This window comes from Schistocerca nitens, chromosome 4, assembly GCF_023898315.1.
Source record: "Schistocerca nitens isolate TAMUIC-IGC-003100 chromosome 4, iqSchNite1.1, whole genome shotgun sequence".
NCBI lineage: Eukaryota > Metazoa > Arthropoda > Insecta > Orthoptera > Acrididae > Schistocerca > Schistocerca nitens.
This window is the reverse complement of record NC_064617.1, coordinates 918,139,414-918,152,999: the sequence shown is the minus strand read 5'-3', so window position 1 is coordinate 918,152,999 and position 13,586 is coordinate 918,139,414. Positions and strand designations below refer to the sequence as shown.

The 13,586-nt window shown below is 39.4% G+C and overlaps 1 protein-coding gene across 3 annotated transcripts in view; it reads right to left on the bottom strand.

Annotated features, from left to right (window-relative positions):
- The window catches only part of LOC126253525 (beta-alanine-activating enzyme), a 186,295-nt gene extending 173,876 nt beyond the window's left edge, over window positions 1-12,419 (bottom strand). For all 3 annotated transcript variants that reach the window (XM_049954905.1, XM_049954904.1, XM_049954902.1), the window contains exons 1-2: window positions 12,046-12,419; window positions 11,363-11,701 (exon numbers count right to left, since the gene is read on the bottom strand). In XM_049954905.1, coding sequence (XP_049810862.1) covers window positions 11,363-11,701; window positions 12,046-12,263 — 557 coding nt within the window. In that variant the 5' untranslated portion in view covers window positions 12,264-12,419. The remainder of the gene's footprint in view (window positions 1-11,362; window positions 11,702-12,045) is intronic.
- Window positions 12,420-13,586: the final 1,167 nt, after the last annotated feature.

The window sequence follows — 13,586 nt, the reverse complement described above, 5'->3', positions numbered from 1 at the left end:
AGATTGTACACAAAAATTTTACTTCTGCACAACAGTCAGCATCTAAAATTGATCATTTAGTCATTGACATTACTCTCATCAACCAACAAAAAGTAACGAAACTTCTTGGAATATGGATGGATGACATTTACAAATACATATAAGGAAAAACTTTTACATGGACTGAGTAGCCGTTGATACTCTTTCAGCGTCTGTGACAATGAAACACTCAAAACAGTACACTTTGCAAGACACTCTCATCACATATGGAATCTCTTTCTGGAGTGAAAAACACAGAGGAATATTCCTCATGTAGAAAAGAATCACTAAAACACTGAAGCAAGTTTCAGTACCCCCTAGTACAAATACTCCGTTCTATGAAGTGTCTATCTCACGTGTCCTTGAAACTGTCTGTTTCATCCATGTAATATCCAGTTGTTTACAAAGAATGATGAGGAGCACGAAAACTTAACCTGCTATTTGAATAATACCTTTACAGTGGACAAGCATTTGCATAACAATCATGGCAGTGTGAGACATAAGGCGTACTTAAGAACATAAGTTACCTCAATGAATTTAGCAAAATGCTAAAAAAGGTACTCCAGAAACATTGCTTCTACATTGTAAAAGACTACATGGGAGCCCAATTAATCTAATTAACATAGGACAGTCTGTTACTGATTATAGTTTCACAATAAATGTTATTAGTAATTAATAAATGTCTATTTTGACTTTTATATTTTTGTAATTTGACGCTACTGTATGAAATTACCAAATGCAGTGATCAGTTGTTCCCCTACAGAGCTCTTGTCAGTTATTTTTTGTGTATAATATAGTTTTTTATGTCCTACATTAGCATGTAAAAAAGCACAAAACTAGCTCATGTGATACATAAATAAGTAAACAAAGTTACACTCACATTACACATTTTCAAACAAGCAAAAGTGACTGTCAGTTTCATCCAGTCTTCCTCCCAATGGCTCATTATCTTCTGACTCAACAGCTACATAAAATCTCACCTGCAGATACTAATGTGTATCTCTAGAGAAGACCAGGTCAGGTTCTAGCCAACCTGAACTCCCAAGTCCTTCTCACAAATCTAGTAGGCCATTGAACAATAGCGATGCTGCTTGGAGATGTTCGATCATTCCCAAGTCTGAGAGGTATAGTTAAACCAGTTTCATACCATATATCAGTAAATCGTCTTCTTCACGCATAAAGTTAAAATAATTGTGGGGGATGTACTTGCAAGCTGTGAAGCTGTGGAGAGGTGCCACAATATATTGTGATTAACTATGCCAGAAACCTGTGATATGGAATGTATTATGGAAAAAACTAAATCCGGCTCTCATACATAAAAAAGTGCATTTGTAAACTTCACTACTGGCCGAACTGAGGTCTCAGCTGCTCCCCTCAACAATCCCTGACTGGAAGCAGAAAGCTAGATTCAGTGTGATGACAGTGATTTGAGCGAAATACTCTGCCATAGTTTCCCCAATGCCTGGAGAAAAATATTCCTCTTTGCAGTATTAACAACACATAGAAACCTCACTTACAATGATAACAACAGTCTCCCATACAGATGATGGTAGGTGCCTTCATTTTGCATGGTGTAATGCTTGATCAACTGAACCATAAAAAAATCCTTTCTTCTCTGAGTATTTTAGTTGAGAAATATCCTATCATCTTCCGAGCAAGCCATAAGACTGAGAATACAGCCCTCCTGTCCGACAAAACTTTTGGACTATGCCAACAAGCTTGTAGGCACAGATACAAACAGCTGGTAAGATGCCACACAGGTGGCAATGGTATATATAATGGCTGCATGTCATCTGCAATGGACATATTAGTGACACACATGAAGGGTACTAGGCAATACAAATGTGGACAATACACCGTCGACTTTGAGAAATTAGTACTACATTTTACACTCTAACCAAGCTGAAGCCACCATCATACTTAATCAGATTGTCCTTCACTAAAATGACAAAAATGGCTGTCTTTGGTTGAGAGTAAAAGAGGGATTTCATTTTGAGTTTCACAAGAGTCTGACATACTTTAGATGAAAGACTCCCTACATGTGGTAGAGGGACATGAACTTCTTTTTCTTCTCTTTTGAATCAAAATGTTTATCTGAGGTTTGAACTGTAAATCCTTAATTCTATGTGGTAGGTGCAGTACCTGCCCCTTATTAATCTGGATCACCAGTTCATAAATTACTTGTTTGTTTTTTGTACAGTGTTTGATATTCTGGAAGTAGGGGACACCAGAGCTGATTAGCCCACTTTTTTCTAGATTTTTTTTCCCAGCTTTTATTTTAAATATTTCCATTGACCTTTTATGTCTTGCGACAGAATGCCACATAAGTATAATGAAAACGAAGATGCTAAGGTAGACAGTGGGCCTCACTAAGTTAGATCACATTTCTAATGACATCATTAGGAAACAGCTTGATGTTGCACCAATTCAAGTCAAGATGCAGAAGAGTCGTCCTCAATGGTTTGGGCACATTTTACAGGCCGGTGATGACTCTACTGCCAAGGCGGGTTACAAACTTGAAGTCATTGGCAGAAGACCCAAAGGATGAGCTACGCAATGCTGGGCTGATACAATTCATAAAGACCTTAAATGCGTGAACACCCACCCAGATGCAGCCCGTGATAGAGCGAAATGGAGACACTGGGCCTACATAGTGGACCGCACAGGCATGTGGGACAAACGAAGGAAAAGAAGAAGAAGATCTTTTATGTGGGAACATTTGTACATGGCTTCAGCATAACTATGGCTTCTCACTGTTTGACTATTCATAAAAAAATATTTAGCACAGTAATACCAAGTAAGCCAACCTATGGCACATACTATTTTATTATTTAACTTAGTTATGACATTGGTTAATTAACAGGAAACGTATTGATCTTAATATTCACAGTAAATTTTAATATAAATTCCTACAAATTTATGGCAAAATTACAAAAAGTAATTTGTGTTATCATTGTTATACAAACAGTTTGACATAAAAGTATGTCCAATACTTTCATCAGTCTTTATCTGAATGCTCAATAGTATCTTTACAGTTCACACATTCATAAAAGAGTCCTATCATGCTATTTTTAACACAACACATGAGCACTTGTGCACTGAATCCATTCATCACCTCGAATGTTGTAAGAAAATGATTTAAGAATCCTAAGAAACAGGTCAGCCTCATCCTCATCTTCTTCATCTTGAAGAATCTTCTCACAAATTCTCACTATTGCTGAAGTTCTTTTATGTTTGTTCTTTGTCTTTCACGGCTGTGATTTCTCAAACGGCATGACTTCTTCAGGCTTTGTTGTTGACAGCATAGGCTTACCATCACATTTGTGAACAGCTGAAGGGTCAGCTTCAGCAATTAAACCACAAGCAACAGCATTAGGATCAGGTCTATCTGTTACATATGAAGGCAGAAAGTTACTATCAGTGAAAATGTTCCTGTTTACGGGAGAGATGTCTGTCACTTTGAATACAGCCAATATATTTCTGGGTGTAACTGTGTCTGCAGAGCAGTTCTCCACAATACCTGGGAGGCTGTATATTGTCATTGGTCATTTGTTTGTTGTCACTCTTACATTGCACACTGAGTTTACAAACTTCTTAAAGGGGCAGTAAAAACTTCTGTCTAAGGACTATAGTTCATGGCTATAGTGAGCATGAAAAGACAAAAGTCTGGCACCACTTTCCCTGCAAAAATCTGACTTGAGAGGATAAATGGGAGCTATGGCTGTCAATTAGTAACAAGCAAGGATGGCCTTTGGAGCATTGAACATGTACCACAAAATGTTGCATGTATTCAAGAGGCTGGTTTCTGTTATTCACCCTCGAAGATAGGCACTACCTTTGCTCCCAACAGGATCGTCTCTGATACTTACTTTACTTTTTTGTGTCCGGAAACTACAATTTGTTTGCCCAGTATTGGGCAATGTCCAATGCTTCTTCTTTAGCCAGCCATAGATCGTCGAGGGTGCATCTGTGGGGGCAGGCAGGGCATTGTAGAAGATGTTCCATGTCCTGTCGAGTGCCACAGTTGCATTTGTCGTCATTTTCATCCAACAAACCCCATTTGATCAGATTAGACTTCACAGACAAAATGGAGCTTGAAGTTAACCCTACAGAGTATGAGAAAAGGTGGCACACTATTCCCATTTGCCCTAACAGCTCAAGCACTAGTGATAAGTGATCCTCTTTCAGCAGCTGTTACCCTCCCTATTTGAGGTAATCCCAGTAAGCAACTACTCTATCAGTCTTTGGATGGCTGTGATTCCAGTTTCATCTACACTATGTGATCAAAAGTATCCTGACATCTGGCTGAAAATGACTTACACATTTGTGGTGCCCTCCATCACTAATGCTGGAATTCAATACGGTGTTGGCCCTTCCACTCTCACAGGTCCTAGAAGGTTTCTTGGGCAACGGCAGCACATTCTTTGTGAAGTGCTGCACTAAGTACAGGTATCGATGTCGGTCGGTGAGGCCTGGCATGAAGTCAGCATTCCAAAACATCCCAAAGGTGTTCTATAGGATTCAGGCCAGGACTCTGTGCATGCCAGTCCATTACAGGGATGTTACTGTCGTGTAACCACTCCACCAGAGGCTGTGCATTATGAACAGGTGCTTGATCGTGTTGAAAGATGCAATCGCCATCCCCGAATTGCTCTTCAACAGTGGGAAGCAAGAAGGCACTTAAAACATCAATGTGGGCCTGCACTGTGATAGTGCCACGCAAAACAACAGGGGGTGCAAGACCCCTCCATGAAAAACACGACCACTTCATAACACCACCACCTACGAATTTTACTGTTGGCACAACACACGCAGGCAGATGACGTTCACCGGGCATTCACCATACTCACATCCTGCCATCAGATCGTCACATTGTGTACCTAGATTCGTCACTCCACACGATGTTTTTCCACTGTTCGATCATCCAATGTTTATGCTCCTTACACCAAGCGAGGCGCCGTTTGGCAGTTACCAGGAAGATGGCTTATGAGCAGCCGCTCGAGCATGGAATCCAAGTTTTCTTACCTCTCGCCTAACTGTCATAGTACTTGCACTGGATCCTAATGCAGTTTGGTGGTCTGGTTAGATGTCTGCCTATTACATATTACAACCCTCTTCAACTGTTGGTGGTCTCTGTCAGGCAACAGACGAGGTCAGCCTGTACACTTTTGTGCTGTACGTGTCCCCTCATGGGCGGGCCGCGATGGTCTCGCGGTTCTAGGCGCTCAGTCCGGAACCGCGAGACTGCTACGGTCGCAGGTTCGAATCCTGCCTCGGGCATGGGTGTGTGTGATGTCCTTAGGTTAGTTAGGTTTAAGTAGTTCTAAGTTCTAGGGGACTAATGACCACAGCAGTTGAGTCCCATAGTGCTCAGAGCCATTTGAACCATTTGTCCCCTCATGTCTCCACTTCACTATCACATCGCAAACAGTGGAAGCTTCTTCATCTCCCAGTACCTACTGCAACCTACATCCTCCTGAATCTGTTTGGTGTATTCATCTCTTGGTCTCCCTCTAGGATTTTTACCCTCCATGCTGCCCTGCAATACTAAATTTGTGATCCCTTGATGCCTCAGAACATGTCCTACCAACCGATCCCTTCTTCTAGTCAAGTTGTGTCACAAACTCCTCTTCTTCCCAATCCTATTCAGTACCTCCTCGTTAGTTATGTGATCTACCCATCTAATCTTCAGCATTCTTCTGTAGCACCACACTTCAAAAGCTTCTATTCTCTTCTCATCCAAACTAGTTATTGTCCATGTTTCATTTCCATACATGGCTACACTCCATACATATACTTTCAGAAATGACTTCCTGACACTTAAATCTATACTCGATGTTAACAAATTTCTCTTCTTCAGAAATGCTTTCCTTGCCATTGCCAGTCTACATTTTATATCCTCTCTACTTCGACCATCATCAGTTATTTTGCTCCCCAAATAGCAAACCTCCTTTACTACTTTAAGTGTCTCATTTCTTAATCTAATTCCCTCAGCATCACCAGAGTTAATTCGACTACATTCCATTATTCTCGTTTTGCTTTTGTTGATGTTCATCTTATACCCTCCTTTCAAGACACTGTCCATTCCGTTCAACTGCTCTTCCAAGTCCTTTGGTGTCTCTGACAGAATTACAATGTCATCAGCGAACCTCAAAGTTTTTATTTCTTCTCCATGGATTTTAATACCTACTCCGAATTTTTCTTTTGTTTCCTTTACTGCTTGCTCAATATACAGATTGAATAACATCGGGGAGAGGCTACAACCCTGTCTCACTCACTTCCCAACCACTTTCCCTTTCATGTCCCTCGACTCTTATAACTGCCATCTGGTTTCTGTACAAATTGTAAATAGCCTTTCGCTCCCTGTATTTTACTCCTGCAACCTTCAGAATTTGAAAGAGAGTATTCCAGTCAACATTGTCAAAAGCTTTCTCTAAGTCTACAAATGCTAGAAATGTAGGTTTGCGTTTTCTTAATCTATTTTCTAAGATAAGTCGTAGGGTCAGTATTGCCTCACGTGTTCCCATATTTCTACGGAATCCAAACCGATCTTCCCCAAGGTCGGCTTCTACCAGTTTTTCCATTCGTCTGTAAACAATTCGCGTTAGTATTTTGCAGCTGTGACTTACTAAACTGATAGTTCGGTAATTTTCACATCTGTCAACGCCTGCTTTCTTTGGGATTGGAATTATTATATTCTTCTTGAAGTCTGAGGATATTTCGCCTGTCTCATACATTTTGCTCACCAGATGGTAGAGTTTTGTCAGGACTGGCTCTCCCAAGGCTGTCAGTAGTTCCAATGGAATGTTGTCTACTCCCGGGGCCTTGTTTCGGCTCAGGTCTTGCAGTGCTCTGTGAAACTCTTCACGCAGTATCGCATCTCCCACTTCATCTTCATCTACATTCTCTTCCATTTCTATAATATTGTCCTCAACTACATCGCCCTTGTATAGACCCTCTTTATACTTCTTCCACCTTTCTGCTTTCCCTTCTTTGCTTAGAACTGGGTTTCCATCTGAGCTCTTGATATTCATACAAGTCATTCTCTTTTCTCCAAAGGTCTCTTTAATTCTCCTGTAGGCGGTATCTATCTTACCTCTAGTGAGATAAGCCTCTATATCCTTACATTTGTCCTCTAGCCATGCCTGCTTAGCCATTCTGCACTTCCTGTCTATCTAATTTTTTAGACGTTTGTATTCCTTTTTGCTTGCTTCTTTTACTGCATTTTTATATTTTCTCCTTTCGTCAATTAAATTCAATATTTCTTCTGTCACCCAAGGATTTCTATTAGCCCTCGTATTTTTACCTACTTGATCCTCTGCTGCCTTCACTACTTCATCCCTCAGAGATACCCATTCTTCTTTTACTGTATTTCTTTCCCCCATTCCTGTCAATTGTTCCCTTATGCTCTCCCTGAAACTCTGTACAACCTCTGGTTTAGTCAGTTTATCCAGGTCCCATCTCCTTAAATTCTCACCTTTTTGCAGTTTCTTCAGTTTTAATCTACAGTTCATAACCAATAGATTGTGGTCAGAATCCACATCTGCCCCTGGAAATGTCTTACAATTTAAAACCTGGTTCCTAAATCTCTGTCTTACCATTATATAATCTATCCGATACCTGTTAGTATCTCCAGGGTTCTTCCATATATACAACCTTCTTTCATGATTCTTGAACCTAGTGTTAGCTATGATTAAGTTGTGCTCTGTGCAAAATTCTACGAGGCGGCTTCCTCTTTCATTTCTTACCCCCAATCCATATTCACCTACTACGTTTCCTTCTCTCCCTTTTCCTACTACCGAATTCCAGTCACCCATGACTATTAAATTTTCATCTCCCTTCACTATCTGAATAATTTCTTTTATTTCATCATACATTTCTTCAATTTCTTCATCATCTGCAGAGCTGGTTGGCATATAGACTTGTACTACTGTCATAGGCATGGGCTTCGTGTCTATCTTGGCCACAACAATGCGTTCGCTGTGCTGTTTGTAGTAGCTTACCCACATTCCTATCGTTTTATTCATTATTAAACCTACTCCTGCATTACCCCTATTTGATTTTGTATTTATAACCCTGTATTCACCTGACCAAAAGTCTTGTTCATCCTGCCACCGAACTTCACTAATTCCCACTACATCCAACTTTAACCTATCCATTTCCCTTTTTAAATTTTCTAACCTACCTGCGTGATTAAGGGATCTGACATTCCACGCTCCGATCTGTAGAACGCCAGTTTCCTTTCTCCTGATAACGACGTCCTCCTAGGAGTGTGGAAATCTCGCATACAGACGTATGACACAACTGACACCCAATCACCTGACCACATTCGAAGTCCATGAGTTCCACAGAGCACCCCATTCTGCTCTCTCACAACCTCTAATGCCTACTGAGGTCTCTGATATAGAATACCTGGCAGTAGATGGCAGCACAATGCCCCTAATATGAGAAACGTATGTTTTTGGGGGTGTCCGGATACTTTTGATCACATAGTGTACATTTCAGGTGTCACCAGGGGTCAGCTTCAGTCTTGTCTAGACATTGTTCAGGTTGCCAAAAAACAAGGCTGTGTTGTGCTTGTTGAAGCTAGTACACCATGCCTAACTAGTTGCCTGAAAACCAATCAGGTCCCGCCATTCCAAAGTTGGTCCAAGAGTGGTGTATTTTACGTTGACAGGAAACTGCATGCGTATAGGCAAGCTGCCTAACTCGTTTTTGTGAAAAGCCAAAGTATATGTCAATAGCTTTAATAAGGTACTCTTCAGCATGTTTTTCTGCATTGGATGTGATCTAGACTTTACCTATGTTGGACCTATTAAAGTTAATAAGAGTACTTACTTACAAAAAGACACCAGGTTAGATTGGCTATGTCGGACGATGTGCCGCCATTTAAGGGGGCCAGTGTATCTCATTGCCATATTGGAGTTATTTTAGTTCATTTATGAAAACGTTTTAAAAATTTATTGCTGTATAGTGTCAAATTTATTTTAAATCCATGGACTTTAATCGCTGTACTTGTTTAGTAATATCGTTGTCTTGGAGTACACCACAAAATATCTTGAGCAAGCAAATTTACTTTCACTGCCAAGAAAACACAAAATATGTGAGCTTGCTCACTCAACAATCTAATTCCACTGGCCCGTTTGTGGAAAGGTGACAGTATTGTTGCCATCAACCTCATTGGTGCAGTTTAACAAAATAATACCAATTGTCCATTGTATCCCTACAGCCAATATTCTCATGTCTCTCCAAATAGTGGCAATAATCAGTGATGATAAACATTAAATTTAAATTGAATCACCTGTCATTCATAGATCCTGGAATGATGTCATATGAAAAGTTAATATTGAGTTCTACAGTACAGTATTGTTCAAACGTAAAATAGCATGAAAGAGGAAGAAGATGGTAGAGTCCATGGACAAACAGTTAGATGCACTCTATAGGATGGATAAAGGTAAACTGTTGAAAAACATTAATGCTGATTATTAGCTACAACATTGTCACATTGGAACAACAACCAGAAAGTAACTAAAGACCTCAGAGTGCACATGGACAAAAAATTAAATGCACTGCTTAGGATGGATAAAGGATTGCAGAAACACACTGATGGTGAGTTTGGTGTTGGAACTTCAGTGTTGTCGCACTGGAATAACAACAGAAAAGTAAAGATCTCAGGCTCAAACTAATGATTTCTGATGCCAATATTATTGCCATTGTTTGTCTACAGATGATAACAAAGAACTAATCAATTAACTGATGATGTTGACGCTCAATGTGAATGCATTATAACGCATACAGAGGCAACGAAGCTCCTGGACAATGTAAAGGTTTACTTGGACAGCCAGATGAACACAATTCCAGCCAAACTAACAGCAACAAAAGGCCTGTATGATCATGCTGAACACAGATGACATACAAATCTGACTCAAAGGAAACATACTGATTATTTCCTTGTACAAAACATTGCTTTTTTCAATATCTGGTCAAAATTTTGATTAAAATATTGTGTAATTGGTGGATTTATGTGAAATAAATACGAGCATGTTCTTGGCTTGTAACCTGTGTCATTCTAATTTTTTTCTGACTTTCTGGATTATTCAGATTTTTGACAATATGGATGAGCTACAGCACCTAGTCAAGATAAAAGAGGTTCCACTGTAGCTTTCATTTACAAAAACCTCTCCTTAGATGTTCATCGTGCATGTGGTCCTTATCACAAGTAAAATTTTCTGTGTGTAGAGGCATTGTGAGCAAAGGGTGATAACAACTGTCTGATTCACATTCAGTTTTGTGTCTATGGACTTGAGAGCTAACGTACCTTCGATTTTGTGGTGCATAGTATGCAGCTTGGAGAAATGCTACATGTGTAACAACATTTACCTTCCCGTAACCATGCCTATCTGTCTTCATTCTCCGTGTTTACAAATCTCACGTGTTACTTCCAGTTTTTCTCAATTCTGAAGATAAGTCTTCTATGTTTCATTTGTGTTCTTCTCAAACATCCTATTGCAAATTAAATTATTAAGCCTTTCCCTGAGCCCACAGCACAATATACATGGTACAGTATAGCACCCTAGGCTGGTATTCTGGAAGGTGACGGTTCAAATCCTAATCCAGCCAGCCAGAGTTGAGTTTAGTTTACAAGATGTTAAGCCCAAAACTTCCTCAAACCCGCAGTGCCATATAGATCTTTAATTTCTGTTTTTCCTAAAAGTATAACTTGGATGAGCAAGCACAAGGTGACATTTCTACAATGAAGGCAAACTCATGATTGTTTGGAAAAATGTTATGTATTGGACCCCCACCTCCCTTTTCAGTATGTCATATAAACATTAGTCTTCATAACTGGTCCATTTGTTACCACAACCAGATCTTCTGGTTTCACATTCATTGCCTTTGCCAATTCACAAACAAATTGTCACCTTACAACCTAACCTAGATCTTGGGCTGCACGACAAATCTGTCTGTCGCCACAACCAAGGTTTCTGGGGGGGGGGTCCAACATGTGATTTTAACATGTATTTTGGGAGTCTCTTCAATTTTCTTTCTAACTGTTCTACAAACAAAACCAGCCCACTTTTTTAAATACTGTGGCAACTATCAATCTAGCAAAGAGCACCAATCAGTGTTTTAAGTTGTGTATGCAGGGAGGCAACGCTTCTGTTGACATTGGTATTTACGGAGGTATCTTTTCAGGTTGTTATACTTATTTTGTCTTTGTAGCCCCAAAATCTCTCTCCTCGACCATTCATTTACAACAGATATGATAATTTATTCTTCACGTTCATAAGAAATCATATAAGCAAGTATGTCTTCATTGAACAGTTATTAATTGTTTACTTACCCAAAGTCCAGGATATTAGGGATTACACATCTGTGAGGAACTTTAACGATCTTTGGTTTCCCAGTTGTGCCTGATGTTTGTACAGCATAGGCATAACTGAATTTATTGTGCAGCTTTGGCTGATTAATAATTGCTTCAGATCCTATATCCCACAAATAAATTGTGGAGCCACATAAGATGATACTCTTATTAAGCCTTGCGTACTTCAACAGCTGAGTCTGTGACACATCAGATGTTGATATTATCCAACAAATGTTCAGCTTTCGCACAAAACTCAAGTTCCGTTGGCAAGGCGATTTATCATCTATAAAAGCAAAAGCTAATCGCTTCTTCAGTACACTGCAAATAAAAAAGGGTTTGAAAACGAAATATTAATCTGCACAAATAAACAGATACTAGTGTCAAATCATCACAATCCACATAAATCGCAATACACTGAGTGAATTTTATTTGGTCCCATTTGATTACATTATGTAGGCTACAGGTAGTGTACTTACAACACCGAGTAGGTTACCTTACACATATCAACTTAAAATATTTAACCTACATTTACAACAAAAAACAACATACTATGAGTTATTTACATACATCGTACTACGACATTTTCAACTGATAACACATACAAGTACTAACAGCATTCTCATTCTTCATATGCATTCTCTACTACACTATAAAAAGCTTACCCTAAAACAACACTGCACAGAAGTGGAACGCGGTCCATTAAAATACCTACGAAGCATCCTTCTTGATCAATTTCACTTAAAAACTCACAAATCTTGATTGCACATTCTCGAAGAAGACCGTACTTGACGTAAGAAACATCACAGTCTTTCCACACTAGCGCAACATTCACTTCGTTTTTTGCAACAGAAGCCTCAAATAAATCATATAATGTCGCCATATTTCTGGAGGAGACGGCTATTCATCGTTTTGAATTAAGGAACAAGGGATGTGTTTTATAAGTGTATGACATTTAAAATCATGCGTCAACAAACACAATGTTTACATTTTTCACTCCCTAATGCACAACGTAAACAACTCAAGCTCAAAGCGGAAGGTCTTTGGCGCAACTACGCTTACCACATTCAAACATTTTCAAAAAGATATGTCACTTGAAACCGGCAATTTACATCTGTGAGGAAGCGATTCCACGGGGTTGAGACTCTTGTTGTTGTGTTCTTAAGTCCGAATAGTGGTCTGATGCAGCTCTCCATGCTACTCTATTCTGTACAAGTCCTTCAATTCCGAATAACTATCGCAACTTACATCCCTCCGGGATCTGCTTACTGTGTTCATCTATTGGTCCCCTCTACGATTTTTCTCCCACACACTTCCGTCCAGTACTAAACTGGTGATTCCTTGAGGTATCAGAATGTGTGCTGTCAACCGATCCCTCCTCCTAGACAGCCTGTACCACCAATTTATTTTTTTTCTTAATTCTGTCCTGTATTAGCGCATGTTAAGTGATCTACCATTTAATCAGCATTCTCCCGTAGCACCACGTTTCGAAAGCTTCTATTCTCTTCTTGTCTAAATTGTTTATCGTCCATGTTTCACTTCCATACATGGCTACACTCCGTACAAATACATTCAGAAAACACTTCCTAACACTTAAATCTATATTCGATGGTAACAAATTTCTCTACTTCAGAAACGCTTTCTTGCCATTATCACTCTACATTTTATATCATCACTACTTCGATCATCATCAGTTATTTTCCTGGCCAAATACTCATCTACTACCGGTACTTTTAGTGTCTTGTTTCCTAATCTAATGCCCTCAGCATCACCAGATTTGATTCGATTACATTTCATTATTTTTGCTTTACTTTTGTTGACGTTCATCTTATATCCTCTTTACACAACACAGTCCATTATGTTCAGCTGGTCTTCCACGACCTTTGCTATCTCTGAAAGAGTTAAAATGTTATAGGCAAACCTCAAAGTTTTTATTTTTTCTCTCTGGACTTTAATTCCCACCCTAAACTTTTGTTTGGTTTCCTTTGACACTTGCTCAAGGTACGGACTGAATAACAATGGGAACCAACTGTCTTACTCTCTTCTAAGTCATTGCTTCCGTTTCATGCTCGTCAACTCTTATAACTGCCGTCTGGCTTCTGTACAGGATGTAAATGAATCGGTCGGAGCTGAAAGGCATAAGTCCATTTTCACAACTTTTCAGGAGAAGGAAAAAAACTGTATAGATGTATCCAAGCCAAATAAA